Below are 15,839 nucleotides of genomic sequence, written 5' to 3'. Positions count from 1 at the left end.
AGATAGCAAAGACCACCTTCAAGAACCCTCCCGCCATAGCCAGCTTTGATCCCCTTTTTAAAAAAAGCTTTAGATGCCTCCCCTCCCCAGGCTGACAGCGGGCATGGCTGAAACACACAACAATACTTGAAGAGGTTCTGAAATGTCCTCTGAGATTAAAACTAAGGGGGCTGGTAGATCAGATAAAAAATTAAGGGCTTACACAGGATCACTGCTCCCTACCGCCTCTCTGTTCAAATGTACCGCGCACAGTGAAGGACGCTGAGATCCAGCTACACATGGAGAACCAGCCGAAGAGGTGCAGGTGTGAGCAGACCAGCCTGGTCCAAAGACCCCGCTCTTGGTGAGTTGTGGGTAGTACCTTGGAATGAGTACTCTGTTGAATTGTCTCAGGCCACCCAGGAGCCTGGGTTCAAGGTTATCCTGGGTCGATGAATCACTGTTCCGTATGGAGCAAAAAGCCTAAAGGATCAAGCTCCTCCACCCACCTGCACACCATCACTGGGTCCCCCTTCCTGCCTGTCCTGCTCATCTCCTTACACTGGTAGCATCGTCACTGAATGACGATCACGATCACGTCCCAGTCTAGCTCCGCCCACACAGCTGAGTTTGTGGAGTGTTTGACTGTCTTGCCAAGAAGCCCTTCCTGGTCCCCTGTGTCTCTCCTAGCTTCAAAGAAGAAACCTACAAAACCTCTTCCCTCCATGCATAAGCAACCGTCTTAGAGAAAGAGAGTTAAGAACGCATATACCCCCAACTTAAAGAAGGAATCCACTGGATGAGGTGGGACACACACTGTAGTAGGATCCGGTTCTGCCGGGAGGCAGAGCTATAAGTCTGAGGTATCTGGGATATTGTCTCAAAGGTACAAAAAAGAAAAAGGAGCAGGCCTCTGCAATGGGGTGCATAGCGAGTAGGGCTTAAGGAAGGGGAAATAAAAGGGTAACCATAAACAAAGACTTTCTTCTCAGGAACAGGGAAAGAAGGAAAAGGGACACTGTTTTGTTTTATCCATATGTATATCGAATTCACATGTCAAAAAAAAAAACACTTTACACCACGAATATCATTAACCTCAGGCCCACCTTGCCCTGCTAGATACTTGTATCCGTGCCCAACCCTATACACAAACCTGTCCAACAGAATGGCCATTTCAGGCTGCAGTGCAGCAACTGGCCTGTAGGAGGCAGGCCAGAGAGTGGAATTGTCCTCAGCACTTGCAGCCTGAGACTAGTCCCAGCCCTTGGTTTCACCCAGCAAGGACAACCTTAGTTCCTGTAAGAGCCGTCACCCGCCATCACCCCTCCCTGTTTGCTCTCAGTGTGGTCGGTCCTGTCTGAGCGTCTTGAGACTCAGGCCCGAGAGCTCAGAGTGCCAGGCACTGAGTAGCGCTGGCGGGCGTGCTTCTCACAGTACAGCTCATCGCCCACCCAGAAGTGACCGCGCATCTTCAGGTTCAGCCCACAGTCCGCACAGGTGTAGCAGCCAGGGTGTCGGTACCTCCCCTCCTGGATGCGCACGGCCTGGTTCCTGCAGAAAGGGAAAAGCCATTAGAACAGAGGCACAGAACAGAGGCGGGATAGTTAGGAGGACCTGGCATGAAGTCAGCATTCCCAGGAAACCTGTTCCCCAGCCAGTCAGAACCTCAGACACAAATACCTCAGGCACTTGACTCCCAAGCCTCTCTCAGGAATTTCACTTTACCCCTTAATCAAGAACAACAAAAAAAAGGGCTAGAGTGATGGCTGATCGGGTGGAAACCCTTGCCACAGAAGCCTGGAGACCTGAGTGTCATCCCGTAAGCCATAGTGGAAGGAGAGAACCAACTCCCGAAAACTGTCTTCTGACCTCGACATGTGTGCCAGGGTTACTTCCACATTCATGCAGACATGATCAAATAATGTTTAATTAAAAAGAACATGAGCTAGGCATGCTAGCGCATGTCTATGATCACAGTATTAAGTAGGCAAGAGTCTATAGTTTGAGGCAGACCCTGTCTCACAGACAGACAAACTCCCCTGGGCTGTGGCTCTCAGAGAGTGACCCCGAATACAGAACTCATAATGCATGAGCATTACAAGGCAGTGAAATCAGAACGTATACCCTGGGGCTAGCTGTGTGCTCTGTGCTTTCCTGGTCCTGCAGGGATGGAGATGCAGGCTCCTGGGAAAGCCACCACTACACCCCAGCTTTCTACCCACTTTCCTCAGAATGCAGGACTATCCTGTCCTGCAGATGAGAAAGCTCTACCAGGAAAGGTCAAGGAATGGCCCAAAGTAAATCACCTTGACACAGTTTGGGCATTTATAGGTGGAGGGGTACCAGCATTTCTTTTTTTTTCTTTTTCCTCCCTCCCTCCCTCCCTCCCTCCCTCCCTCCCTCCCTCTCTCTCTCTCTCTCTCTCTCTCTCTCTCTCTCTCTCTCTACCAGAGAGAAGGGCTACATTACAATGCCACCCACTGAGAAATGAATCTAGGGGCAGGGAAGGGAGAACTTCTCCAGAAGGAGGGATGAGCCTCATCCGGGGGCAGATCTCCAGAGGCTTGGGGGAATATGCAAGAAAAACCAAAAGCAGTAACATTCTTCATTCCTTTAGGGAGAGGGGAGAAAGTGAGGGTGGGCAGGAAGCAGCCAAGCATTCATTCTGAACATGAGGCCACTTGGCCACGGTTCCCTCTATGGTCCCAGACTAAGAGCCCAGCTTTGCCTACAAGCCCCACGCTCCCCAAGGCAAGCCCTCCAAAACTCACGAGATGTTGACATTGCACTTCTCACAGGTGTGGAGCTTGGGTGGGGTGGCCGAGGCCTTGGAGGTGGGCAAGGAGGCCTGGGGACTCAGTGAGCTGGGCACAAAAGCAGGTGTGCCACCTGGGAGGGGCAGGAGACAGACAGACGCATGAGAGCTGCTCGTCCCACCCACCGAGGTATCCGGCTGTACTTAATGGCATTTTATGACGCTCTTCAGATCCTCCCCAGGACACTCCCACACTTGTGGCAAAAGGCACACTTTCACACTTTTGAGACATGAGTCTCTAAAGTACCAGCGGGTATGCAAACAGGTAAAGAAGGAAGGTGAGTGGTGCAGACCCTTGGCAAAGGCTGGTGGCGGGTGTGAACCCCTGTCCTTCGAAAATAGCCTGGGGACATCTGTGCCTAGTGTGTGACATGAACAAGAAGGGTGTTCTCTGTGAGCCAGTCACCATGATACAGACAGCCAGCCCTAGGTCGTAACAACACCACAGTGTCTTTGTACGGCCGTTTCAAAGGGTTTTTATATGCATCATTGCATCTGAGCCAGCGAAAACACCAAGATGAAGCACAGAGCAGAGGCATTGGGCAGCTGTTGTCCAAGCCTCAGCTCAGAGTCTGAGGCACCCATGAAGTGACTGTCTGTACTCTTCCCCACCACCACCACCACCATGACTACCAATCTCCCTGTGGCCTCTCAGAGTCAGGATTGGTGGGATTTCTTCCAAAACTTTCTTACTTAGCCCTCTATGTTCCAGCAAACAGCCGTGTGAGCACTATGTGTTAGAGTCAGAACCAGCTACCAGGAACTGGCCATTCCGTTCTAAGCTCTAAGCCCTGTCCTGCCAGACTCATCCTCCCCATCCTCCCTGTGGACGAGAGATGCTCCTATCAGCTACTACAAAAAAAAGTGCATCGTTCCTGATTTCCTAGAGGGCAGTATATAGTCCACTTGGGTATCCACTCCTGTAGGATCTTCCCAGGACCACAGCCCCAATAACTGGAGCCCCTCGGGGGTTAAAGTCAGGTTATGCCTCGACACATCGGCTCCACTGGATAAACAAACACATCAGTGTATTTGCAATGAGTAAACGGGCAGCTGGCAGGAGCCCGCATTGTGTTGCTCACAATGCTATCTTGCCTGGCATGATAGCTTGTGGCAGTGTTCTTTGTTCTGGCTCCCAGGGCCCTTGCCTCAGCAGCTTGCTCTCCTCGATGCTCTCCCATGCTGCCAGGCCAAGGCATTTTCTCTGAACCCAAAGCTCTCTGGTTGCTGGCCTCCACATTCCATAGTGCTCCCAGCCAGGCCACTGTCTTAAGGCTGTTGGAATCTCGGATCCTGTTTTTAAGGCCAAATCAAACCCCTCTTCTTCCAAGAAGCCTGGAGACCCAGCCTAGAGTCCCTGTTTTCACCACTCCCTTGTCCTGGCTCTAGCTGGTACAACCCACCACCTTCTAGCGGTACCTTGTACATCCCAACCAGAAAATAAACTTCTTTAAAGGTACTGGGGCCTGACATCTGCTCCCTTAATTCCTTAGTTCTGCTATGGGACCTTAAACTACTTCCTTAGCCTGTTTGGTCTCGCTCCAGAGAGTCCATGGGGCCTTACTTCATCCCAGAGCAAAGAGGCCTCACCTCTCTCCTCAGCCTCCAAGGCTTCCTGCAAGAGCCGAAAGGAACTGGACTGCCTTGGGGCGGTTCGTCCCTGGCGGTTCTCCTGCAGCATCTTGAACACCTCCGAGTCTTCTTCCAGATCGAAGGAGCTGTGGAAGCGACAGCTGGGAATGAGGACCCTGTGTCAGAGTTTTGGGACACACCCCAGTGCAGAGGAGTATGGAAGGATGAAGAGGCGGAGACTCCCATCCCTCTCAGGGAAACCCGTCCCCTCCAGACCCTCCAGGAGCCCACCCAACTCTGCAGAACCTACTGGTACCTGAACCTGGGGCTGGAGGACCGAGGTCCTGGGGAATGTGGCAGCACCCTCACTGCTGAGTCGTTTGGGCTGCTGTGGCCGGCCTGAGGGAAGAGAGCAGAGGGGAGGAGTCAGGCCCAACCCCCAGTGACCGGCACGTCCCTATGCATTACCAGATGCTGCTCCCAAGACCAACGCTAGGGGGCGCCTGGCCTCCAATGACCCGCTGGTGTCAGGTACCCTGTCCCAGTCCTCAGAGTGAAGTCCCCAGAGAGGATGGGATCCGAAAGGGAGGATGGGATCCGAAAGGGGAGAGAGGCCAGTTGCAGAGATGCTTGTTACACTTGGGGATCCCACAAGGAGCAGAAAAAGGACAATTATATGGGGAACTCCACAGACACCCTTTAGATACACTGTAACACCTAGATCATGCTACCTGTCTGCAGAGATGTGGCCAGCCTCTTATTCCACAGAAGAAACAGAGAAGAAGCAAGCAAGCCTGGAAGCCAATCATTTTGCAACAAGACCATGGAAACATAACTGTGTAAAGGGTTAAGCCCTCCTGGAGCCAGGATGGGACTGGGCAGGCTCTCTGTGCTCTTCACGCAGCTCTCCTAACAGGGTAGGCTCTATGCAACCTGCTGCCCCTACTGCCACCTCCCAAGCATTATGAGCAGCTACATATTCTGCAATCATCTTGATCCATGCATTTGCTCTGGGACATTGAAACCCAGACTTCTATTTTACTGTCAACTCCGGAAACCTGTTTCCAGCTGCACCTGAGGGTGCTCTTTCTAGTGTGACCCCTCAATGGGATCTGGAGGAGTATGAGAGGGGGGCATTAGCAGCCAATCAGGCTGGGAAACCTGGGGTAGAGTGCCTGAAGTGTTCTTCCAACTGAAATATATCTCCAGTCTTTTTGGGTTCCTTTGCTACCGTACTCGACAGTACAGAGGCTGGCCCAAGCTTTCTTCTGTGAGTCTGAGTCAGGACTCTATGCCTAGCTCCTAGATGTTTTTGCAGGGCTAAAGAAGGTCTGTGATAACATTCTCAGGGCCTCAAGAGCAATGCCAATCTCCAAAGCAGGCCAGCATGTGTCCTGCATCAGAGAGAACAGCCTTGGGGAAGAAGGGCGATCCTTCCTGTCTAGGCTCCTTCTGGGGCCACGTTCTCATTCCTAGCAAGAGGAGAGGTGTGTTTTTCACCTGGTGACCCTGCAGCTTCCAGAATGGTTCTAGAGGTATCCTGCATCCCAGCTCTCGAGGCTTAGCCAGTCAAGTGTCCATGACAAAATGTCCTAATTCAACAAGCTATCCTCATCATCGGCCCTTCACAAGTATGCCTGTAGCGAACACGCTATGGGACACACAGCAATCTTTACGGTAAATACCAGAGGTGGGCCGAGAGCTGGGAGAAGTTCTGGAGGAACCTAATCAGACCAAATGTGCTGCTTTCCTCTGGATTCTCTGAGAAACTAAAATACGGTGTGACTCAGGAGGGAAGCTAGGACCCCATGACTCCTGCACCTATCAGCACAGCCTGGGGGGTGAGGAGTTCCGGTTTTTGTCCATGAATGCATCCCTAAGGGCCCAGAGGGTGCTTGACAAGAAGCAGCTGACTTGTCAAGAGAGAAGAATGAGAGGTCCTCAGAGTCAATCTAGCCTGACTCTGAGGACCAGAGAGGAAGAGGGTCCCGCTCTGGGTAGCACAGCAGCAAAGGGACCAACCAGGACCTGCCTACCACCTGACGCTCCCAGTGCCTTGTTTTAGCAGACAACCTTGTCAAAACACAAGTTCCTGTTCTGAACCCCCAGTTCCCACTCTGCCACAGGTCCAGACTGGGGCCTGGGGCTCTGCATTTATAAGAAGTCACCTGGGAACCTGCATTTTCCCATAGAAATTCCCAGGGGCTGATGCCGGCTGGAGAATCACCTCCTAGACCACCAAGCTATGTTCCAGTTTGGCCAAGGTGGGACGCTACAGAGAGATATGCCCTTGAGCACCTGTGGTCTGCTGAGCCAACAACCCCTAGGAAACCAGGGGCAGGAAAGGGAAGCTTCAACCAGCTCTAATCCAAGCTCCTTTCCACCTTGGCTCAGAACCAGCCAGGTCTTGCTGGGACCCATTTCCCCTTCTCCTAGGATTTCAGGTCACCATATATCGCTCTCTGATCGAAACTCTACCCCCAGTCCCTCTCCACTGTCCAGTCCAGCAAAATTCCTAGCGGAGCCTTCCCAGGCCACCCAACCTACTTCTCTCTCCCTCTCTCTCCCCTTCCAGAATGCCTCCTGCTTTTGTAATTAATCCCACACTGTCCCATACTTAATTGTTTCAAAATTGTTTGGCATGCTTGTCTTATCTCAACAGCCACATCTTAAATTCTTTAACGATGGCTCTGTGACCACAGCACCCACCCAGCTGGCCCTGGGGTAGGCATATGGCCTATCACCACAAATCCTGCCCCTTCCTTCTCCAGACTGCTCCCCCTTTTGTCCTCTCCCCCCCCCCCACCACCACCCCCAAAGACCCTGCTCTTTGGAATGCAGAACCTTCCATCCCCAAAGGCCCTGCTCTTCGGAATGCAGAACCAACCCAGAAGTAAGATTCCAGCAGCTGGGTCTTGTCCCCTTCACCCAAAAGGCCGGACATGCCCCCAGCCACTCTGCCCCCAGCGGCTGAGGGCCAGCCCTGTAGTCCTCACTATTTCACTGCCCCGCCCCTGCCCTGGGGGAGGAGAAATACCACCTGGGGGTTAAGCTGTCAGCAGCGGTGACAGGGTTGCTGGGAACACAATGGGGGAGGGGTCCTTCAGAGGAAGGAGCAGACAGAAATCTGGCCAAGGGCAGCATGAGACAGAACCACAGCCCCTCAGAGGCTCTCTAGGCTGAGTGGAAGGAGATCAAGGAGCTGGGGGTGGGAGCTGAAGGCTTGTGACGGGGAGGAATGTCTATCAGAGACGCAGCCAGCACGGAGTGGGACTCATCCCAACGACAGCAGCAAAACTATTTCAGCCACAGCCCAAAAGAAACACACCGAGAAGGGAGAGAGCCAATGCGATGGAGGGGGCCAGAGCGACAGGAGCGAGGAATGCGTGGTGACCCCAGCACGAGCCAGCCTCTCTGGCTCAGGGGTGTAATGTACCTGTCACAGGGGAATGGTCCCACAGGCTGTTCAGGTATTGCCAGCTGCTGTTAGTGCCAGAGGCACCAGGGGCAGCCAGTAGCATGGGAGACGTCTTCCCTCAAGAAAGCCTCACCTGTCGGCTGGTGGGGTGGTCCGGGTAGGACAAGTGGTGAGTAGCAGCAAGGCCTGAAGAGTGTGTCAGACTCTGAAAACTGAAATTGGGAAGGAGGGGGGGATGGTGTGGGTGCAGAACCCACACAGCCCGCCCCAGGGAAGAAGAGGGGTTGTTCAGGGTTCCCTACACATAGCAACTGAGACTCAGAGGGGGTCAGGCCTAGACTTGGTGGCACACTCGGCCGTGGTACCCAGTCACTGAGCTCACCTACGGCCAATTACATCCTCTCCAGAAGCAGCAAGTGGACTGGTGGGGGGTGGAGTGGAGAAAGGGCTGCCTGGCCTGGGACTGAGGGAGGCTGGGCTGAAACAGGCAGATCTCCAGGAGGACTGGCTGTCATGGTGTGTTCTCAGGGAGCCCTGTGGAGAAGGGCCAAGAGAGAGTTGGCATGACCCTGCTGGCTGTACCCCCTCAGGGTACTTGGGGGTGCTGTGGCCCACAGTTGGAAGCACCCAGCTTACCTGGAATCTAGCTGCCAGCACTTCCAAGGAGCCCTCTCCGTTGGTCTGCCCAGGAGAGGCAGGATGGGACCTGAGGGACAAGAGAGAGAGACTTATCTATCACAGGGCCCTAGACAACCCCATGCTGAACACTGTTCCTAGGCCCGGTTCTCAAGACCAGCCAAGTATCCAGGACACTTGGACACTGGACTATTAACTTCGTTATATACAGAACAAATGACTCCCACCAACCACCACCAGCAACACTCTCAGGTTCAGCACCGTAACAGAAAGGACAGTTTCAGCAGAAGGCTTCATAAATCCATCTTACCAGAGGCTCCTCCCGTAACCCACGTCCCTGTTTCCATCCCTCTTATCTAGTCACCAGACAACATCTGCTTGAGATCAATTTGGAGGAAGATGGCTAGTTCCATATCAATAACCCTTCATCTTTTAAATTGTGGAGAAATTAAAATCACAGAAGGAAAACGAGTTGTCCTGAGTCTCAAAACCCATCTTCGGCTGACCCAGAACCTTCTCCCCACTGAGAGCCTTGTCCCTACCAGCTGCTCTACTAATGGCCAGAATATCTTTGGGAAGGTCACTGGAATTCCTTTCCCAGACTCCTTGCCCAGCAAAACCAGGGGTAGGACCAGGCTTCACTTCCCTTCTAGACGGGCATCTGCAGGACCTAGAGACCAAGGCTACAACAAGGCTTGGCGTCCAATGTGCAACCAACAGCAGCTAGCCAGAGAGGCCCCCCGACCCCAGTGTAACTGGCAGGAGCCTAGAGTGGGAGGTCCCTGGCAATCCGAGGTGAAGGGGAAAGGAGGACTCATCACTACTACATTTCTGGGCCTCTGGTCCCTTCTGGCAATGATGGCCAGCAGGAGCTTTTGTCTCCTGGAATCAGGGGTAGTCATACAAGGTCAGGTTGAGGGGAGGGTCTGCCTCAGAACTTCTGAATGCCTCCTAGAGAGAGGAGGGAGGAGGATTTGGGGGGGCTCCTGGCCAAAGAATGAAGACACTCTGAGCCTTGGCTTGCTGGTCAGGCCCACATCCCCAATGGCCAGGTTCCTCCAAGAAGGACCTAATATAATAGCAAGCAATGTTGTCTGCAGATCTTCCCCTGATGGCAGCCTCCTGTGGATTTTGGTCCCATTCCCAGATGCCATGAGGCCCCCTCCACCCTCCTCCTTTAGGTCTCCCTCCTGCAAACACTCAGGGACAGAATGGCATGGCCATTATCGTGGGAGCCTGCCTCTTGAGCATTCCCTACCAGCAGGGCGCACGGGTGAGGAGTAGTACAGAGGCCAGAGAAAGCTGGGCAGTGGGGCAGAGGCAGAGAGAAAAGCAGAAGATATTCAACTTGTTTCCTGGCCTGCCCAGAGGGCCTTTGGACCAAGGACTCTGTCAGCATTCCTGAACTGTGACTCACTGTGATGTTCCATCCTGAGTAGCCACCTGTCCGCCTGCCTCCCCCCCAACACTCCTCCCCAGTGCAGGGACCCATGGTCAATGGCAAAGCACAAGTCAGTGATGGGAAGGGACAATAAACTCTTGTGAGTCCCCAATTCCCATCTCCACCTGAATCTACAAAAAAGTCACCTCTCAGAGACAAGGGTACTGGAGACTCAGCCTAGGGTACACCTTGCCCCAAAGTTTCCTCTCTTCAACCACTTCATGCCCACACCCTGTGCCATTCACACTCCTGGGAACCAGTAAAACCCGGGCTTCCAGGTAGCTGGTGCCAGCTTGCCCCACCTCGCCTGTGGCTGCATGCCCAGCCTGGCGCCCACCTTTACCAGGTAGTCACTGGGACACCTTCCTTTTCCATACCATAGGCCCAGAGCTGAGCACTTCCCACAAAGAGGCTTGGAAGACTGGGATGGGGCTCCACTGGGCCTCTAGGCCAGGTTGAGGGCAGCTGCCTGGGATGGCAATGGACAAGGGAGGAGTGGAAAGGTGGCAGGACCAGCCAGTGGAGGTGGAAGGCCTACCGGTCCAGCTGCAGTCGCAGGGGGGAGGCACTCTGTCGGATTTTGCTCTGGGCCTCAGCGTGGAGCATTCTCTCTGCACTCTCTCCGTTGATGGCTACAATGATGTCGCCAGGCCGGAGATCGGCTGCCTCAGCCTTGCCCCGCTCTGTTACCTAGAGGGATGAGGAGCCAGATGCTGGCTGGTGAGTCTTTGGTACTCAGTACCCACCCTGGATAGGGGTACGCTTGAGAAGGCTGGAGCCGAAGGGACCTCCTGCTGCTGCCCAGGAAGTGTGGAAGCAGGATTGTACTTCTACCACCTTTTCCTCTTTCTTTCCTGGGCTGCCAGCTTGCCAGCTAATTCCTCACAGGCTTGAGTGGCTTCCCTACTCCCCCAACACACACACACACACACACACACACATCTAAACACAAACTCCCAAGGAATGTGATGGCAGAATGTCAGGAACCGGGCTTGGGAATACTTCTGGACAGAGAACCTTGCCCGTGCAAATCATACCTTGCAGGTGGCTGATTAAATACCACCCTGGCTATGAATGTTCTCCAGTCAGGACCTGGGCCTGAGCATGGGCAGAAAAGAAACTCCCAACCTACCAAGAACTTGCAGAGGAGCTTGTCCTATGTAACCACCCCCACATGACCTCAAACAGGTGTGAGTTTCAAGACTGTAGGGCCCAGGGTCTCAATGTCCTTCCTGAAGGAGACCTCATGTAGCCATGACAACAGAACATAACTGTCTCTGGCCCCGCCTCCCCTCACCCCCATCCCATCCCCACCAACATTGCCCAGAGCAAGGCTCAGGCTCCAGAACAAATTGGGAGAAGGACCCTCATCTTCAGGGGGAAGCTGGCTTCTTATCTCCTAAAGACAGCCCTTACCTTGGTCACGATGATGGGCGTGTGGAAATCTCTGCCTCCGCTAATGCGGAAGCCCCAGGGTGCTGGCCCCACCACATCCACAGTCAGCGCCATGCCTGGGGAAGAGAGGAACCGGGAGGTGGGATTCACTCCTACGACACACCCCAAAAGAAAAGGGAGAAGACAGTGACAGGTCTCAGAATTACCCAGTAGGGCCTGGGCCTGGGTGATGGGGGTAGAGGAAGTGACTAAGTCCCTCCCTCCCCGGAGAGTTTCACTTCCCCCCACCCTGGGAGGCCTTGACTCTGAGTTCCCCCTTCTAGGGTCTTAGGTCTACCAGATCCCCTAATAGAGGTAGCAGGCCCACTGGCAGGCTGCCAGACTTTCTCCTGCAAGTGCACGGTGGAGAATAGTGGGAAGGAATTAGCAGGTGGTAGGAGTTATCTGCCCCACCCCCATTCGCTACCTCAAGGGCTTGTTTCCTGTCCCCAAAACTAAGAGCACAGCGATACTTCCTACTTGCCCTGTGTACTCTGTGTAGAGCTGAGCTTTTCACACAGACGGACAACAAGCCTCGGGGCCCCACCAGACTTCAATAAGTTAGCCAGGCCTGGGGTTGGAGGGTATCAGACCAAGGACTTCAGAGGGGCAACTTGGCTACCTGCCCAGCCCTGACAAGGGGTTCAGATGAGCAAGAGGAAGCTTGCTACCTCCTCTGGGGGCCTGCTGCCCTCTGAACAGCCTGAGCAATGAGGCCAGGGCTCATCTGCCAAGAGAGGCACACCCACACTGACCCTGGTATTGGCCAGCAGGGCAAGTTCATGATGTTGCCAGTTTGGCCACAAGTTTCCCATCCACAGCCCCCTCTGCCCCGCAGGGGAGTGTCCTTGTGGATCAGGCCCTCCTAGGATTTCCTGAGCCTCTAGGTCTGGAGCCAGGAGTCAAGCCAGGCAGGAAGCTGCAATGCCAGGCTTGGCACCACCCAGCCCAGCACCCATCCTGAGGCTGTCCCTGGGGAGATACGGAGTCAGCAAGTACTGTCCTATATCTCAAGAACATCAAGGCCTACGAGAGGGGGTTATCCAGACCAGCAGTTCCACAGTCTTTTCCTCAGGCAACTGGCTTTCCCTTTTACCCAGGCCCAGCCACTATGCCTCAGGCTGATCGCTGAAAGTCTGCAAACGCCCTGAGATTCTCAGACCTTTGAGCCGACCAGTGGACCCAGGGCTGCGAATGCTGCTGCGGGAATTGCCTAGCCTAGCACGTCAGCCTGGCTGTCCCCAGCACCAGTTCTCAAGCCTTCTTCCCACCAAAGGCCAAAGTACCCCGGAGGCTCCAGACTGGAGGACGAGTGTCTGGGTCAAAGGCGAATCCAAGCCACTCGGTACCCAGGCCGAAAGGAAGCTTCAGGGAAGAGGGGCTTTGGGCCAAGGGTAGGGTCCGACGAGGCGGAGATCCCCGAGGGGCGGTGGCCCATGGAGGGTGCAGGTGGGCGCGCGCTCACCTGGCTGCCGCCCGCCTGTCCCGCTGAGCGGCCAGGACCGCCGGGAAAGGGAAGGAGAGTGGGAAGAACGGAGGGAGTGAGGACGAGAAGCCTCCGCTGTTCCACCGCAGCCGTCTGTCCGACTCTAGGGAGAGCTCGCCCGGGGCTCCGGGACCTGCCTCCGCCCATGTGATCCCGGGGCCGCCCCTGCCGCCGCCCCTGGCCCGGGAAGCCGCCTCCTCTGCGCTGCCGAGCCTGGGCGCCGCCACCTGGCCCGTGTCTTGCTGGGGAGCTGGGAGTGGGCGTGGGGGGCAGCAGACTCTCCCTGAGTCGCCTCTAGAGTGAGACCCTTCCGAGGTGCCCGCATCCTCCGTACTGTCCCTGAGTACGGGGGAGCGGTTCAAATGACAGACCCTCCCCACCAAGCGCAGACTACGGAGACTTCTTACCACCCCACAATAGGAAAGGGAACCGCGGCATCTAGGGCTCTATCAGGCAACCGCTGATATGGTGGACCTGTCTGTCCTCTGCCCTCTCCTAGCTCCGATGCTGGAGCAGCTGCCGCCCGCCCAATACTCACAAACTCCAAACCTGAGCCATCTCTCCACCCTCCTATCTGTTCCCGGGCAGACGCCCCACTGATGGCTTTGTGCTGCCAGCGCAGTGACTTAGCCTCAGATACCCCGCAAGCCAAGCCTGCCCTGAGCAGGAAGGCATGCCCAGACCCAGAGATAGAGAGCGCTTGGCAGGGTCACCAGGCACCTCCTCTCCCAGCTATCCTGCCTGGCATGGGCCAGCTCCAACCACCATCAGGGACCCTGTCTGCCCAGCCCAACGGAGCAGCCGGGGAAGGGGGCAGGTGCAGACCCAAGAAGGAGGAGCCATCTGACCAGAGGGTCCCCCAGAGCTATACCTCGCAACCCTTGCCCTGGGGAGTTCGGGGGCCCACGCAGCTGCTTCCTGCGCCTCTTCAGCTGCTCTTACAACTTGGCACACCGAGGAGCACACCTGTGGACACAGCTGTAACCTGCCTGCCTCAGGTGTGAGTCATTCTCTCCGAGTTCCCCCGAGAGGATTGCCCTTGCCACCCTCACCATCCTCCTCACCTCCAGAGCGCTGGGCTGGTGTGGTTCATGGTCCCAGCACTTCCCATTCAGTCAGCTCGCCTCCAGTCACCTCCCTGGCCCCACCTCCCACAACTACCTCTTGGGCAGGTAAATGGCTCTACCACAGACTAATCCAAGGGGCCATTTCTCTGCTGCACCTGCTCTCCCTCCCCAGCTAGCCGGGAGCCTTTTATGTTTGTTTTGGTGATGGGGATTGAAGCAAGGCCCTAGACCTGTATGTAACCTCCCTTTAAGCTCCCCCTGGAAACCTCTGGAGCAGGAGGCCTCAGACAGGGCAAGAACTGCCTTGGGATCCCAGTGCCTTATTCTTAAGTGCCACAGCTGCCTTTAGCTGTGCGCTGTTGGGTAGTGTGCTCTTTAGTTTTTTTTTTTGGGGGGGGGGTGTCTACTTGACATAAGCTAGAGTTTTGTAAGAGAGGGAGCCCCAGCTGAGGAATTGCTTCCCCCAGATTGTCCCGTGAGCATGTCTGTGGGGGCGGTTTTTTTTTTTTTGATGGCTGATGCAGGAGGGCCCCCATCCTGTGTGAACAGTTCCACATCTGAGCAGGGGTTCCTGACAGGTATAAGGATTGCAGGCTGTGCAAGCCACAAAGAACAAACCATTAAGCAGTGTTCCTCTGCTAAGTCTGCTTCGGTTCCTGCCTTGAGGCCCTTTGGTGATGGGATGTGTTGTGCTGTGGAACTGTAAGCTGAAATGAACCCTTTTCTCCCCAAGTTGCTTTCTGTCATGTTCTAACAAAGCGCCGGACACCCTAACTAAGACAGTGTTCCATCACAGCAACAGAGAAAGGAAACCAGGACAGGCAGATTCCACAGCTCTCTGGAGCCCCCATTTCTCTCCATCTTACCCTGCTACTGTACAGGTGATTTCCCAGAGGAGAAGTTCAAGGATTACAAGCATAAAGGTTGAAGGATTTAGTAGGGAGAGGAGGCAACAGAAAAGAATTCACTTCGTTTCATCCTATCAATGCTTCAAACAACATTCGTTAACAAGCCTTTATCGGCCACCCACTGTGTGCCAGGTCCTGTGCCATACTGTCTTCAGGGACCCTCCAGGGTGCCTCAGACAGGCTCTGTAAACACACACAGGGTCAGGGTCATCTACAGGCCTCCCTACTCTAGGTGGAGTATTCGCGAATCACATTACGAAGCCACCTGACCAAAGGCATGACTCTGGCATTCAGAGAAGACTTGTCCTGTTCTAAATGATTCTGGGTACTGGGTGCAAGTCACATCCTTCACCTGGGTGGGTGGGTGGGCCCAGCCCAACAGCCCCAGGCTCTCTTCACCAGGCCAAAGTGTCCAAGTGGTGCCTGGTGGCTGGGAGAGAGGTTCCCGGGGCCTCATCAAAGAGACTTGGCTTCTGCCCAGGCAAAGTTTCAACCCTGAAATGTTTCATGAAGGCACCAAGGGACATAAAACAAGCCAGGATGAGGGATCAAAAGCAGGCCAGCAGGGCCCTCGAGAGTTGTCATTTCTAGGCTTGCCGATCTGGAACCAGACCAAGATGAGCACTGGGTGCAGTGACTGAATGGAGGGCATAAGGGCACGCAGGTCTTGTTCTGCAAGCAGCTGTTTAACCACCCTGGCCGGCGTCCAAGCCACACCCAGGCTCAAGGGACCAGCCACAGCCAGGCCACTGCCCTATACACCTCGGCTTCACCCGCCCTGACAAAACCAGACATACTACTTCATGTCAGTCACCAGCTCTACCCACTCGCACCTTAAGTGACAGGCCAAGGGGACAGGAGTACCAGGAAGAGAATATAGAAACATCCCGACCCTAGGCCACCTCAGAGTCATTCCTAAGAGACTGTCCTCCTCCATGGGCCTTTGAACAGGGACTGCCAGGGCACTTGGTAGATGGGATGCAATGAGGTTGAGCCGACTCCACCCTCCAACCAGGACGTGGCCTCTGACTGTCCGAGTGCCTCTCCTAGGTCTAATAGGTGTAGTGTTCAGGTTGGGTGACA

The 15,839-nt window shown here is 54.8% G+C and overlaps 1 protein-coding gene across 2 annotated transcripts; it reads right to left on the bottom strand.

Moving 5' to 3' along the window:
- Positions 1-1,061: 1,061 nt before the first annotated feature.
- Positions 1,062-12,895, bottom strand: Pdlim2 (PDZ and LIM domain 2). 2 transcript variants are annotated; one of them, XM_038310221.1, is made up of 10 exons: positions 12,761-12,895; positions 11,278-11,372; positions 10,400-10,551; positions 8,421-8,490; positions 8,167-8,318; positions 7,918-7,996; positions 4,683-4,765; positions 4,385-4,512; positions 2,751-2,868; positions 1,062-1,530 (listed from the first exon to the last, which is right to left on the bottom strand). In XM_038310221.1, the coding sequence occupies exons 2-10, from the start codon at positions 11,368-11,370 to the stop codon at positions 1,353-1,355; spliced, it is 1,053 nt and encodes a 350-aa protein (XP_038166149.1). In that variant the 5' UTR covers positions 11,371-11,372; positions 12,761-12,895; the 3' UTR covers positions 1,062-1,352. The 2 variants fall into 2 exon arrangements, with proteins under 2 accessions (XP_038166149.1, XP_038166150.1); XM_038310222.1 differs by having other exon boundaries at positions 11,278-11,408; positions 12,761-12,879.
- Between the last annotated feature and the right edge of the window lie 2,944 nt (positions 12,896-15,839).

This window comes from Arvicola amphibius, chromosome 13, assembly GCF_903992535.2.
Source record: "Arvicola amphibius chromosome 13, mArvAmp1.2, whole genome shotgun sequence".
Classification (NCBI taxonomy): domain Eukaryota; kingdom Metazoa; phylum Chordata; class Mammalia; order Rodentia; family Cricetidae; genus Arvicola; species Arvicola amphibius.
This window is presented reverse-complemented; position numbering and strand designations above follow the sequence as displayed.